General features: G+C 52.5%; 3 protein-coding genes across 3 annotated transcripts; all 3 read right to left on the bottom strand.

Annotated features, from left to right (window-relative positions):
- Window positions 1-385: 385 nt before the first annotated feature.
- On the bottom strand, window positions 386-1,670 carry GLRG_05648 (cell wall glucanase; the record flags this gene model as incomplete). The annotated part of the gene is made up of 2 exons (XM_008096333.1): window positions 386-1,539; window positions 1,601-1,670. The coding sequence occupies 2 exons, from the start codon at window positions 1,668-1,670 to the stop codon at window positions 386-388; spliced, it is 1,224 nt and encodes a 407-aa protein (XP_008094524.1).
- Window positions 1,671-3,947: 2,277 nt separating this feature from the next.
- Window positions 3,948-5,800, bottom strand: GLRG_05647 (aminotransferase class I and II; the record flags this gene model as incomplete). Its single annotated transcript, XM_008096332.1, has 5 exons — window positions 3,948-4,160; window positions 4,222-4,713; window positions 4,787-5,297; window positions 5,366-5,466; window positions 5,570-5,800. The coding sequence occupies 5 exons, from the start codon at window positions 5,798-5,800 to the stop codon at window positions 3,948-3,950; spliced, it is 1,548 nt and encodes a 515-aa protein (XP_008094523.1).
- A 1,147-nt stretch (window positions 5,801-6,947) lies between these two features.
- Window positions 6,948-12,884, bottom strand: GLRG_05646 (1,3-beta-glucan synthase component; the record flags this gene model as incomplete). Its single annotated transcript, XM_008096331.1, has 3 exons — window positions 6,948-7,287; window positions 7,343-12,622; window positions 12,682-12,884. The coding sequence occupies 3 exons, from the start codon at window positions 12,882-12,884 to the stop codon at window positions 6,948-6,950; spliced, it is 5,823 nt and encodes a 1,940-aa protein (XP_008094522.1).
- Window positions 12,885-14,934: the final 2,050 nt, after the last annotated feature.

Raw genomic sequence — 14,934 nt, 5'->3', positions numbered from 1 at the left:
GACAAACACAACCTGGGTTCGTGGCCAGGGATCAAGAGGGCAATGACCATGGTCAAACGTCAGTGGGAAATCCTCCTTCCAAGATCCCCAGTGCGTATCATTCTCTCCACCTGTAGTCTAGACAACTGAGTCTAAAAGACACAACTGAATGACGAGGAAGAATACTTGACGGATTGGAATTCGTACCTAGTTTATGGAAGCACACTGGTCGCCACGCAGGTGCTCAGCCAGAGGCAGCACATAAGAATTTGTAGATGATAGGTAGGAATGAATTTATTGAATATCCACCATCTCAACCAGACATCGTGTGAAACTACCTTATCCATGGCCCGCCCGGATCTCGATACAAATCATTGACCCGTTGCATTTGTTTTCGTCCTGTTGCTCATCTGCCAGAATCCGAGTACAGAGCTCCGATGCCCCAGTACTGCTCGGCATTGAAAGTTGCTGCCTCGGCGTGTTTCCAAAGATCGTTAAAGGCCGAGAAGAGAATGACATCAGCCATATGGCTCGCATACGCCTTCTTGATCGAGTCGACAGCCAGCTGCTGCTCTTCAATTCCGGGTATGGCAGCGCCATTGGCGTTCCCCTTCCACGGCCACCCGGTCTCCGTGCAGACTATGCGCTTGTTTCGGTCCGAGAGCTTGGACTGAACCTCGCCGACCATCCGGGTGATGAAGGAACCTGCATCCTTCGCCGCCGTGTTACTGTCAAAAAATGGGTGAATGTTCATCGCGCAGTAATCTGATGCGTCGCACAGCTCGGGGTAGGCAAGGACCGCTACGAAGGTGTCAACTGTGACAACTGGACCGGTGTAGCCGGCAGCGCGGAGAAGCTGGCGCGTTTGCCCCACGGCGGTAACCATTTGCTGCGCTGTAGCCTTGCCGTTGTTGACCAACTCGTTACCGACACTGACAGTGTCAATAAGGGACCAGTTGTCACTGACGGCTGAAACAATAGTTGCAACCTGGGCAGGGATTGAGCTGATGTCGAAAATACCCAAAAAGAGTTTCACACCGGCTTTTTTGGCTGCAGGAAGAGCGTTGGCGATCTGGTTGCAGTCGGTGCCGTAGGTGCGGACCACCGAGTATTTTCCCTCGAGCTTGGCGAAGTCGACATCCATCTGCTCAGCTGTTTTACATTGCCCCGTCGCCGTGTAGGGTGCATAGGCGATGCCAGGGAGAGTGGTGTTTGGAGTAAAATGAGCCGAAGGAAATGATGAAGAAGATGACGATGAAGTAGCGACAGCTGAAGTACTTGAGGTTGCGAGAGGGGAACCTGGGGCGTCATTAGAGGATGAAGAGGTGGCCCGAAAAACGACATCTCCAGAGCGGGTTCCCAACTCCAAAGGCTTGGAGGGATGGATGATTGATCGAGAGGCTGGCACGAAGCGGACTGTCTCAGTGGCTGTCTCCAAAGGTGCACCCTTTTCGTCGACGTAAACAATGACTTGGGGGGCCTCGATGGGCTCTGTCAGGGACGACTCGGTGATGATGGTATATTGAGGCTGAACAATCGAACCCTTGACATCTCTAGTGCCTATGTTCACATATCAGGATCATATGCTCGGCATTAACAGGTAGGCTGGGCGCTATCTTACCTTGGGGGTGAGCGGCAGAGAGCTCAACCAGTATGAGGACCAGCGCTGAAGAGAGACCGGCTGGTTTCATCCTTTCAAGGATCTGACAGAGTGCGGGCGGTGATTCTAGGTTAAAGATAGGCAGGATTGGAACACCCGAGCAGATGTTGGCGGAAGCCCTTGCACAAGGCTGAAATCTGTTACGACGGGAAAATTGTGAGCTATCAAGCCAAAAGAGGGTAAAGAATGGTAGGTTGCAATGAGTGACTAGAAGGAAAACAAAATCATCAACAGGAAGGAGCGGATCGCTGTCAAGACAGCTTCAGAGTTCCACGAGGCCAATGGCAATAGGCAACAATTCAGAACGAAGGACGAAAATCAGAAGATGGAGAGAAAAACATGATGGGGCCGAGAGGGGGGTATGGCATAGTCAAGTAGTGTGTGTCCTTGCTAGCCGTTGCTGCGTCTATGGCGCCTGACTCTCTTTGACTAGATTGACCAACCAATCGAAAGAGGACAAGCAGCAGGAACCTCGCCTTCTCCTGTGGCATTGACCAAAATACCAAGAGAAGCAGGAACGGGGTAATGAAACCATGCAAAGCTGTGGTTAGGTGATGGGCCGAGGGAGGAAAGGAGGGGAGGGAGGACTCAGCACTGGGCAGGAATGTTGGTCTCAATGTGCAACAAGAAGGGGCGAAAGAAAACACCACCCGGCCCCCGGGGAGTTCCTACAAGAACTAATCCATAACGAAAAGATAAAAGCAACAATCTCATAACTCACCTCCTGGATCAGGTTCGCCTGGCTTGGACTATTGACGTCGTCGTAAACGTTGGTTCACCGAATATTGGGCACCGTCTTGTACTCAGTCCCAATTGGTGGTGACTTGACCCCAGGGCTGTAGTAATACCCCCAAACGGACCGACTTTGTTATATCGGTATTTAATTCTCCAAGCTGGCCGGGGGGACAATATGAAACCGGTGCCTAGAGCGATAGTGGTCAAGAATGTCAACCTTGGCAATCCTTATCTTGCAACGTAGGCCAGTAGTTTGCGCTGGAATTGCCGATCTCCTATTGACATGAAGCCCTGGGGCTTGAAGAAGAGGCCTGTTGATAGACTTACAGTGAGGCAAGGCAGCGTTGCGGAATCAGATCGAAGCCTTCGTATTTTGATATGGATGCTTTTGCAAAGGAGTGGTGGTCTGCTTGGGAAGCAAAAGACAGCTAATGATAGGTAATGATCGACCCGGTCTTCTCAAATGATTGAAGGAGTGCGTGATGAGATCGAGTGTCTAATATATGGTAAGGACGAACAAGGCCGAAGGTGTTTATATCAAACGAAGCAAACCAGTGAATTCCTATAGCCAAAGTCTAGATTAGATTGCCCCCGACTTTCCGCCCCAAAGGAAGAAGCAGAGACGCAAGCCCAGAATGGACGAATCCTTCTCTCAATCCAACACTGGAGCCCATCGACTGAAAGCGGCCTCAAAGAAGCCTAGGCGAGCCTTGGATAGACAAAGATCCAGAAGGTCTCCCGGCCCAAACGTAGGGTAGGGTGCCGGGCCGTCAAGGACGTGTCTGCCAAATGCGAGCTTCAAATTTGGTCGAGGGACGACTTAGCATGCCACGGAACATAAGACATAGTTCACACCTCAAAGCCCATTGACGCAGTCGGATGAGGGCAGGACGCTGGTGGCAGCGCGTGTCTCACCGAGGTCTGACGGTAGTCTGGAACGCCCATAGGGCCCGAAGTTGTGGAAACCTGGACTTCTTCAGCTTTGATAGGTGAAAGAAGAAAAAAGGAGCAAAAGGTTCGACAAGAGACTAGAATCTCGGGCCGCATCGCTAGAGATTGCTGGTGGTTGGCAGTGTATGACCAGACCGGGCGGCTAGACCCCAATGCCGGATCCGGCGTTGGTATGTAAACAGGAAGTGGGCGCGTGGGCTTTACTTCACCCGTCCTCGTCCTTTGATGGCCAGCATAGCCTTTGCTTGCCCTACTGATCTCTCGGCTGTGCCATTCTTGTCCAGAGTGTCTCAAAAGTTGCGCGACGGACATCATCCGAAGCTGTGATGTTGGCTACGAATTCATGTTCTATTAATTATCAGTATTTATCTTTCATTACATGAAATACCAGCAACTTTGCGAGGTATTCGAGTTACCCGACCGCCTGAATTGCCCCGAGTGTCTTCTCGATCCAAGGGCAAGGCAGAAAGGATACGCCGACGGCCTCCGGGCACCCTTATCTATCTTGAATGGTTCGACTGAACCCATCTAGCGAACAGTGCCCTTGAGGACATAGTCACCCTCCCAGGTCACTCAGTCTTGCACATGTCATAACGCGATTCAGTTTCTGGCGCGGACGACGTTATGACGATTTGGAGCTCGACTTCCTAGTCATAACCTTGGTGATGGCGTGTCGGATCGTGACACCAGCCTTCTCGATATCTTTTCTCGGCAAGCCTGTGGTGATGCACACCTTGAGCGCCGGTTGGATCTGCCAGCTGTTGTCCTTAGGATCGAGGTTGTTGGCAATAGGCATGCTCTTCAGGCGTGTGATGAGAACCCCATTGGCGAGCGCCTGAAAGTACGAATTAGTTAGCAATGACTTCGGGAATACCAACAACGATAGCCTGACTTACCTCATCAACGCAGTCCTGCAGCAAGCGTTCCTGGTCCTCCCTTGTCAGCTTGCGCGCCGCAACGACCTCAGCCTTGAGCACGAGTAGGATGATGGGGTTCTCCGGCGAGCTTGTGCAGACGACCCAATCGCTGCGGGGGTCTAGTTGCGCCCTCATAGCTTTGGTGTTGTCCCGACACTGCGCAAGGATATCTGGGTTAGACTGCAGAACACTGAGAGTCTCGCTGGCCGTAACGGCAAGCATGGCAGGCAGGGCAGCGGAGAAAGTGTAAGACGCCGCTGTAAGACGCTGGTGCTCGACAACATCCTTAGCACCAGCGCAAAAGCCGCCACCGGCGCACAGGGGTCCAGCGAGGGAACCCGCGATCATGTCCACCTGGGAGGGGTCAACGTTTTGTGCCTCGGTAAGTCCGCGACCAGTCCGGCCAAGGACGCCAAATGACCATGTTTCGTCCAGAATGATGCGGAACCTGTACTTTTCCTTCAACTCGACCTGCATGCAGTATTAGTTACATCATTTTCCCAACAGCCGGCACCGGCTACCTACATATGAGCGTTTTACTTACAAGTCGGGGTAGGTCGGCACTGTCTCCTGTGGTCTCGAACAACCCTTCGGAGACAATAAACCTTCGCGTCAATTTCTTTCCCTTTTGGTCCTTGACCACCTTCTGGATAACACGTTCCAGGTCGTCCATGTCTCCATGGGCGTACCACTTGATGGTGCTTCTGGAAGCCTCCATGCCCTTGCGAATGGAGTAGTTGACGGCACGATCGGCAACGATGATGTCTCCACGCTTACAAAAGGCGGGAATGACACTGGAGATGGTGGAAAAGGCTTGGGCGTAAACAATGCAAGCCTCTGTACCCAGATAGGCGGCAATGTCTGCCTCTGTCTTCATGTGCACGTCCTGGGTTCCGTAGAACTGGGGAGGGCCGCATGGACCAACTCCATAAGTGCGCAGCGTCTGGATGGCCTTGTCCTTGATTTGTTCGTTCGCATTGAAGTTGTAAAAGTTGTACGAGGCAAGGTTCGTGACTGTGCGTCCGTTTGCAAGCTTGGTTTTAGGCCCGGTAGGTCTGGACGTAGACTTAGTAAACCGTTCCCGTAGACGGAGAGAAAAGGGGAGAGGGGCGATCGTCTGTACCCAACAATGACAGGCAACCTCTCAGCTTCGATCTCCTCGAGTGCTGTCTGGGGAGAGACGAGGGGTTCGGGAGACCAATCTTCGACTAGCTCATCGATTTCCTGGCACAAATGTCGTCAGTTTATGTACGGGGGTCAGGGTAAATAGTGTACGGAAAGGAAACGAAAAAAAGAGAAAAGAAAGGGGGGCGGGGCGTCTGCGTACATCATCGCGAAGCTTGATGAAGTTTTGTTTCTGGGTGGAATATGACGGCGACAGAAGATAGCGAACGAAGAATATAAAGAGGACGAGCTCGATACCGGATCGGATGGGATCGTTCTGATAGCTCGATTGGATGTATCGAATGAGGACAGCAGATCCAGGCACTTTTTGGAACGCCTCGGAGGCCTCGTGCAGCCAGGCGATGACCTTCGTCTGGGCTTCGCCGGCGTCCATGGTGACTTTAACAAGAACCAAGTCGAGGGAGATGCCGAGGGCAGTCAATGGTACCCGAGTGTCTAGGTATGGTACGGCACAGTAATGGTTGAGGAGGGTCGACGCGAGGTGTAGGTAGGCGCGTGGACAATGGCCGAGTTTTGGTGCTGAGGAATCAATCGAGGAAGCAGCAGTCTACTGTTGTACCAGGGTCGGCAGGTGCTGCGCGCAGATGTACTCTGCACTCTCGTTACCCCTGCGCAAAGGCAATCAACATGAACGATTCTGCACCGAGAGTCGTCAAACGAGTCGATATACGATTGTAGATGACGTGGGAAAAGAAACGACGACGGCAGTAACGCGTGTGTCCGACCCAGAGTCCATCGGCTTGGTGCTCTTTCTCTGAAGTACGCTCTGGTACTTGGATGCTTGGAAAGGCCCAAGTGACAACAACATCTGACGCGGTTTTCCCCCGAGCGCGGCCCCTGCCCAGAGGTTCCCCATCTCATGATTGGCCCACCCGTACCTGGAGCACAGGGGAGAAGAGGTAGGTACATGCAGCGGCACTTTCGGTGCGCTATTGCCGCAAGATTGTGGCTCCCTGGTAGCCTCGTTATCTCTGTGGAATTAGGTAATCGATGGCGCGTGACACCACACCAGATCAGGTAGATGGAGGCCAACACGACTCATTACTACATCTGATTTGATGAGAACTGCAGCTTTTCTCTTTCGCCCTCCTTGGATGAGAACAAGGACAGCCTAGTGAAACAACACTTGATAAACTTGGATATACTGACAGAGAAAGACAGCAGCCAAGTGTCATCACCAGTTTTACCTTGAAACGGAGGATGAAGCGAAACCGTTCAACTTCCTTAAACGTGACATTATACGTCTCGTCCAGTCTTATTCTGGGCTGTTGACGATATACTAGTCTGCAGGTCTAAACAGCCGCGATTCCATGCCAGCCATGTTTTTCTGCCCGAACGGGAAAAGAAAACGGAGAACAAATAGCTACCAGCCAAAAGAAACAAGACAGGCCTAACAACGAACATTAGAAATCTGCCGCCACAGTCTAGGTTGTCAGCTCGTCGCCTCAAACCAACCCCGAACCGCGGTATAAATGACGACGCGCTTTACTCCCCCATATGCGTTTATGGTACAATCGCTATTAAAACAAGCGCACTCTCTCCGAGTTGCTCGTCGCCGATGCGGAGGCGCTCCCAGTCATCGTAAGATAGGCTCCAGAGTAGTCTGGTCTTCCGGTACCCGTTGCCGATGATTCATGCGTGTTGTCGTTGTTGTAAATAGTGGGTTGAATGAGAGCCAGATCCGCCGTGTTCAACATCTTGAAAGTGTCCATAGGAATCATGCCACCGACAACAGCGGGCCCAATCATGAGGGCCATGAAGAGGATGAACATGAGGAAGTAGAGGATGGCGTAACGGAATACGCGCTTGCGCCTCAGCTTGGACTGCTTCATCGAGTAGATGGGCGGGCGGATTTGACGACTGAGAAAATGTTAGTAGTTTGCTCAAGGAGTTCAGAATCAGAATGAAGACATACCCAGGGCGCAGCCAGAAGAGCATCATGGAATGCAGCATGTCAATCTTGGGAATGAGAATGACCGGTAGCATGATAAAGAGCAAAAAGTGACCCAAGATGAAGTCAGCCGCAAACATGCTCAGCTCCGTAATCTTGCAGAGGAACTCGCGAGCGGGTTGCGAGATCGAGTGCCATCCCATAGAGTACCACTTGCCCGTCCAGAATGCAATGTTGGCCGCGTCCGTCTTAATCTCACGTGTGAGGGTGAGTGAGATGATCAGTTTGAAGACGAAGCGCTGGATGGCAACTACAGCAATCATACCGAGCAATGTCCTCGCGAACTCGAACGACTCAAGCAGGAACATAACCTCGAAGAAGACAAGCAGCATAATGACAGCAACACCATGAGCGATCGCCGCAAGCACGCTGCCAAACTTTTTGCAGCACATGCTGAGGAGGGGTCCCATGAAGCAGGCCATGAAGAACATTACCATTAGCAAACCGGCGTTGATTGCGATAGGGGCGAGCGCTACGACTCCGACTCTGATCAAGGAGTTGGTTGGCTTAGGCGGTTCCGAGATGTCACTGTTGTTCGCTCCTTCAACACCAGTCTGGGCGTTGATGAAGAGGTATGGGATGACGGTAGTAGCAACGAGGAGCAGAGGAGTGAGAATCTCGCCCCAAAACATGTTGGTGATGGCCGCACGCGGTACGTCAGATGACATCTTGGCCGATGGGTCACCGAGGGCCTTGCGCTTGTAACCTGTAATACGAGTTCGAGACAGACGGCAGAACGCGATCCAGGAGGAAGCGTGAGAGCGAGAATTGCCGCGAGAGAGCCATCGGAGATAGTCGCGGTAGTCGATAAAAAAATCGCTCCAAGCGAACTGGTGTGGGTTGTACAAGAACGGCGAAATGACCAGAGCCAGGAGAGAGATCCAGAAGTACACGAGGGCACCTTGCCAGATGGTAACGGTGGCAAAAAGAAGCATCATCAGCAGGCGCGAACCAAAATAAATCGAAGGACCGGCGAAACGGGAGTACAAGACGCCGAAGGGAATGCGAGCGGTCGCAAAACCACGACCGGTACCAATGTACCGGGCACCGCCAAACGAGAGATCCTGTTGTACCGAATTGGCGTAAATCTGGCAAACGAAGACCTCGAAGAACGGTGAAAGAGACCCGAACTGCTTGCCGAGACGCTTGGCGGCACGCCAGATGCCCCTCTCGGTCAATTCCTGGACCACCAAGGGGACGAAGGCCAACAGCAACACAAAGATAATGGATAAGATGCAGCGGTACACCCAGTCCATGAGCGCATCCGTGTTCTGGCAGCCGGTGGGGAAGAGAGGATCGGTGATGGGGACGTCGCGGTTGTAATTGCATGCCTTGGTCTCGTGTCGAAGGGCGCCCAAGCTGAGGAGACAGATCATGAACATCTGGACTGACAACATGATGAACATGTTGTTAAGGTGAAAGCCAGGATGGGCGTAGTAGAAAGAGAGGAATCGATCCAGAGGAAGCTGAGTTCCCAGGTAATAGTACTCGCGGGAAAGCATCTGCTCACCCATACCGGTGCCGATCTTGGTGGTAAAGTTCAGAATGGAGCCGAAACCCAAATCACGACCTTTACCGCACTGGTAGTACTCGCAGTGCTTAATTCTGCCACCACGCAACAGGGCGTTCATACCAGCATAAATATCTTCGTTAAGGTGCAAGCCCTTCTGAGCCTTTGATACACCACCGCGAGTAGTCATGAAGATACCGTTGAGGAAATCGGGGTGACCGTAGTGCAGCTTTCCTCCAATCTGGGATAGAGTACGAGCGAAGAGAGTACCGAACGTCTGTTCCTTGCCGGCGGCCACGTCACCTAGAATACCGATGTTCTCGGAGAAAATGTACTCGCGAGCACCCAGGATGGCAACGGGGTTGACCATCTTGTTCTTGACTCCAGGCGTGTAGGGGCTGACGTTATCAGTCTTCATCTCCTCAAACTCGGCCAGAACAGATCTGATCTTGAGGCATTCCTCTAGGTAGTTATCCTGGTTGGCGTCGATAAGCTGGATATATTCGCCACGGTAGAAGATGATCGAATGGTTCTGGTTGTCGGATTTGCCGTCTCCCAAAATCGGGTTGCCGGAGAGCTGAATACGGAATTTCGGCTTGCGCATGCCATTCTCCATAATTTCCGAGTGACCGTCGATGAGCGCAGAGTACAGGCGAGGTTCTTCACCTTCAGCCAAGGGGGGCTCTTCGTCGAGGTAAGCGATCTGGAGGTCGGGGTAGGCGCGAAGCAAGAACTCGGCGTTCTCCATCTCCTCCTTTTTGAACTTGGCATAACGCTGCATTGACACACAAAGCTTGAACTTGCGACGGGCCATGCGCTCGAGCTCACGCTCTAGTTTGTCAGAGTTGCCGCCGAACATCTGGACGACCTCTGGGTTCTCCACACGATACAAAAGCTTGATGGCTCTGCTATAATTCATGAAACCAGAAATCGTGCGGTAAAGGGTCTGGAAACGCAGAGAGGCCCAAATACGCGTCCGTAGGGTGTACTCTGGGGCAGAGGATTTGAACCCAATGCAGTAGAAAGGAAGGTCGTCGATCTTGCTCTTGACTGTATCCTTCTCGTTCTTTTCGCTGTCGCCGTTGAACTGAGATGTCTCATCCGCCAGGATCTTCGTGTCCTTGACGAAGCAGTCCCACTCGTGAGGGTGAAGTTGCTTGAGGTACTCCAGGAGGGTAACACGGGAGTAAGGCTCATCCTCGCGGATGATCTCACGCAACGACAGGAGGATTTTCTCACTATAGTGCGGGATGAGAACAGTGAAAGTAGGCATATTGTCAACTGGGACAGGCTCCGGAATAGGAGTGGACAGTGACTGAGCAAAGAAGGACAGGCGTCGTTCAGCCTCGCTGTTCGTGGGGAAGAACTCGGTCTTGAATGAGTGATCTTCCTGGGAGACGAAGAAGGTAGGTGCTCTCAGGGTTCTCTTGCCTTCTTGCTCCGAAGGGACCTGGTGATAGAGAAGCTTTTGGACGTGATCGATGGCCAACAGGTGCTCTCTGTACATGGAAATGACGATAGCGTTCCAGACTTGCGAAATCAGTACCTTCGGCTTGTACTTGATTTCCATGTCGCCAGTAGCGAGAATCTTGGAGTAGATACGTTTCGGAAGGCGTGAAAAGACGTTCCTCCAGGGTGTCATGATGGAGGAACCGATGTAGAACGATCTGGCGATGGAGAAGAGGGCGTTGATCAGAACGTACCACAGATACGTATCAAGGAAGAAGAAGATCAAGTCTGTGAAGGTCATCAAGGCTAGCAGAACATAATGCTGGTTTTTGCAGAGTATGTTGCCAATAATCTTGTCGCCCATACAATCGATCTGCATGATCGAGAGGTACCGGATGGGATCCCTGAAGGACAGAGTGAGGTACACGTATGACTCTCCGAACTTGGCACCGAAAACGGCAACCCAGAGACCGTAGGACATGGCCATGTCGTTGCCCTTGAGACGGGGGTAGCTGGCCGTGAACGTCTGGCTGGCAACGTACTTGCGCGAGTTCTTGGTAAGGTAGCTTCCGAAGAGACCGCCAAGGGGCATGATCGAATAAAAGAGGAAGGTGATAAGTGCAATAACGAACTCAACAATGGCCAAAATCTCGGCAATCTTCTCGTTCGGATTGGGGAGGACGAAAACGTAGACGAAAGGCGCAACGTTGATGACCAGGATCAGGATCAAGAACAACATGCGTTTGGTCAAGTGTTGTGCGCCTGCCCACTTGCGCGGGACGTACGCCCACTCGGCCAAAGTTGCCAAAACCTGAATGAGTGCGGCGATGGTACCACCAAAACCGACGATGGAGAACTGCTGCGCTTTTGTCGGCTGGTTGTTGGCCTGCTGCTCGTACTTGGAACCGAGGATAACACTGGGGGCGTTGGCCGAGGTGTAGAACCAGAACATGGTCAAGTGAATGATCCAGATACGGTTGAAGTTCACCAGCATGTGAAACCACGACCGAGTCTCCTTGTAAGTCTTGAAGAAACACTTCTTCCAGTTGATATCTTTGAACTTGAGATAGCGCTCAGCGGGAGGAACGTCAACCAACTTCGACTTGTCCTCGAGGACGATCTTCTCGATTCCTTCGGGATACCAGAAGAGCTGATTACAGTCGTCGTAACCGATGACCTTGTCGTGGTCGCGTTCCCGGCGAACATAAACACCGTCGGAGATTTCGTAGCCCTGATTTCTACAGAACTGGTAGATCGGGGTAATGACGTTGTTGAGGAAAGTGAACTCTTCGACCGGCTCAACCATGTTTTGGCAAGCAGGTGAGTTGAGGTAGTCGTCGGCGCATTTGAAGATGAAGCACAAGCATTCCGGCATAAAGCGAACCTGATTGGCTTCACCCCAGCAGAGAAGATACAGCGCAAGCTGACGGACACGATCATGCTGGGACATGCGGTTCATGCGAGTCTTCCAGCGGTATTCAGCAGCCTCGAGACTGTTGTCACCTTCGAGATCCTCGAGCGCATCGGCCTCATTGTCGGCTTCGCCCTTACTCTTCTTCTTGTTCTTGGCCTTGCGCCGCAGACCTTTGCCCTTCATATTGGCAAATCCGACAGCGTCGTCCAAGTCCAGATGGGCAGCAAAGTACCACTTGCGGTAGTTGGCGTTGTCGCCACCAATGTAGTCTGCATGGAGAGACAGCAGAGCCTGGTTAGGAGTCATGCGCGAAGCCCTCGAATCCAGCAAGATCATGAAGTGGTCGTACATGTTGCGCATGCTGTCCCGCTGAAAACCAAATTTGGCGCAGAGGTCGAGGAAAATGTCCTCAATTTCCTCCTTGGAGAGAGGAATCTGAGCATCCGAGGTCCACGCAGGATAAGGCTCACGAGAGGCGGCCGACATCATGTTGGCGTAGTCCATGCCATAGTTGGGGGTTGAAGCACCGGAAGAACGGTTACCGCCGTACGAGATCTGAGAAGAAGGGGGCCTGAAACCACGAGCACCACCCTGGTCGTAGCTGTTATAACGCTCATCGCCACGGCCGTAGTAGTCCATGTCAGTAGCTCGAGCCATATCGGACCTCATGGTGAAATCGCTGAAAGTCTCGGAATCCTCCTCGGAACCTTGTCGGCGAGGTGCACCAGCATAGCCCTGATTGTAGTCTTGGTCATAATACCCATTGCCATTGTTGCCGTTGTTGTAGTACTCATCCTGATACTGCTCATTGTTGTCGTAGTAGCCGCCGTCCTGGTGATAGGCACTGTTTGGGTCGGCATTGTAATAGCCACTAGAAGCGAAGGGTGGTCAGTAATGCTAGACTGCCTTCATAGAGGCGGTTTCACGTACGATTCGTCATAGTAGCCATCGCCGCCCTGGGGAGGTTGGCCGTGGGTGTCGTAACCGTTTTGATCGTAATACTGCTGATCATCCTGGTAGTAGGAATCGGTCTGTTGGGTACCGTTTCCCTGGCCGCGGCCGTGCTGGCCGTAACCATCGTCGTAATCCTGGTGGCCACCGGCACCGGCACCACCGGCTGGGTATCCCGACATTTTGGTGGATAATTATCTAAGAAGTGGTGTCAGCGCAGGCGCAGGTCAATCTAGTGCGAGCGGCGCTTCAATGGGCGAAATCGTCATGTTCAGGAACCTTGGGCAACTTACCGTCCAAAAGTCATCAGATAGAATCCGGGAGATGAGGGTCGAGGGGTCAGTAAGAGGGCTGGTGTGGGAAAGCCCAAGCTGATGTGGCCGGCACAACGAGAGCAGATAGCGACAGTAGTTTTAGTCGTCGAGTTGAAAGTCGTTTTAGTGGCTTGACCGCGGTTTTTTATCTGAAGAAGGGGGTTGCAAGAGCAAAACAAAGCGACTGGCGTGGTCGGCTTGCTGGTTGTTTTGCCTCGTATGATGCCGAACCGACGAGGTTGGGGAAGAGTGCCCGAATGCAAGGTGCGTTGCGTTGCTCGAGGAAGCAAAGCACTCGTCACCTTTGCAGTAGTTGAGAAGAGTTTGACGAACTCCCGAAGAAGGCGACGCGAATTGGCTCGGGGTATGAGATACTTTTTCTTGTTCTTCTAGTTTCGTGACTGCCTGGGTAGGCCGTCTCGCAAACGAATGTGGTGAATTAAGATAAAAAAAATAGGTAGGTAGGAGGAGGAAGGGAAAAGGGGTGACGGAACGCGGATAGTGGAAGGTGCGAACCGGTTGTGGTGTGTGGGAGGAAGTTAAAAAAGGGGGAAATAGGTGAGGTAGACAGGTAGGTAAGGTCGGGAGCGAAGATATGGGGTGTTAGGTGCGCAGTAGCTACGGGGAAGGGGATGAGCTGAGGCCTGTCTGTACCTTTACACAAGCAAGCACACACGGCACAGTGGGTAGGTACTCTACCTAGGTAGATAGGTAGGTAGGTACTGCAAAAAGGGGGGAGACCAAGACGATTAAGGGATAGGCAGGGTAAGGCAAGAAGAGCAGGACGGGGCGAGTAAGGGCAGAGCAGAAGGGCAGAGCAGAAGGAACGGCCTGCAACGAGAGGGGCGGACGAGACGTGGATTGGATTGCTTGCTCGTTGCTGATGAAGAGGGGGGAGGGGGGTGAGAGGGAGGCTGGTGCCAGCACAGTACCTAAGTTAAAGTGAAAGGAGCCCACACGTCTGCAAACCGGGAAAAGAGAGGGAGATATTTTTCAAGCATCAAGGCATGTCTATCTGTCTGTCTCCTTTTGCCCTCGTCCATTTCCTCCCCGTCCTGCTTTTCCTTTCCTTCCTCGGTGATCGGACAATCTTCTTCTGTTGACTAAGGCCGAGAGACAGAAAGCAACGAAAAATAGGAGACATTGACCAGGCGCACTAGACAGGAGATTCAAAACAGGGATGCGACCACTAGCAAGACCAACAGCAGCACAGCAAGTACAGCGGGAGGGGAGCTGGATGCACTACGTAGTACAGAGCGAAAAAGTGTGGGCCACCAATCGTCCAGGGCCGATCTCACTTCATCCAAGGAAGTGCCCGGGTACGAATGGAAAGCGCCTACGAATAGAGGTGGAGGGTGTTTTTCCCCCCCTTCTTTCTTGTTAGCTCCTCTTCCTCCTAATCAGGTTAGCTTCCCTAGGGCCTGGGACGGCAGGCGTGGCTGTGCCATATGCATTCCCGCCTGTTGACTGGTCAGACGAAGAACAGACAGGCTCCTTTGGGCAAGGAGCCGACGTCGTGTCTGTGGGCGGAACGAGTGGGATGGATGGCTGAACACTCAGACACTGTGTACGTACCTATATTTGGTCTCTCATCGCCGGTGTGTAGGTAACCTCCTTGGAAAGGTGGGGGCATTCCCAGACACTCGACAGGGGGGTTGGTGACGGTTGGCAGGCCCCTTCTGGTCGCCCAACGGCACGTCAACCTAGGCCTTGGAAGAGATGGTTCGTCGCAGCCAAACTTGCTCACAAAATTATTGACATCCATTCTTGGCTCTGTCTCTGAGTGCGTCCGACCTGACCAACGTGCCAGCCCTCCAACTTATGCGGTCTTGACCTTTGGCTCAATTGGCTTCTGGTATTTGTACTTTGCCATCATGGTTGTCGTCGGTTGTCCTAATCAACCCCCCTCCCATTCGTC

This window comes from Colletotrichum graminicola, assembly GCF_000149035.1.
Source record: "Colletotrichum graminicola M1.001 genomic scaffold supercont1.19, whole genome shotgun sequence".
Classification (NCBI taxonomy): domain Eukaryota; kingdom Fungi; phylum Ascomycota; class Sordariomycetes; order Glomerellales; family Glomerellaceae; genus Colletotrichum; species Colletotrichum graminicola.
This window is presented reverse-complemented; position numbering and strand designations above follow the sequence as displayed.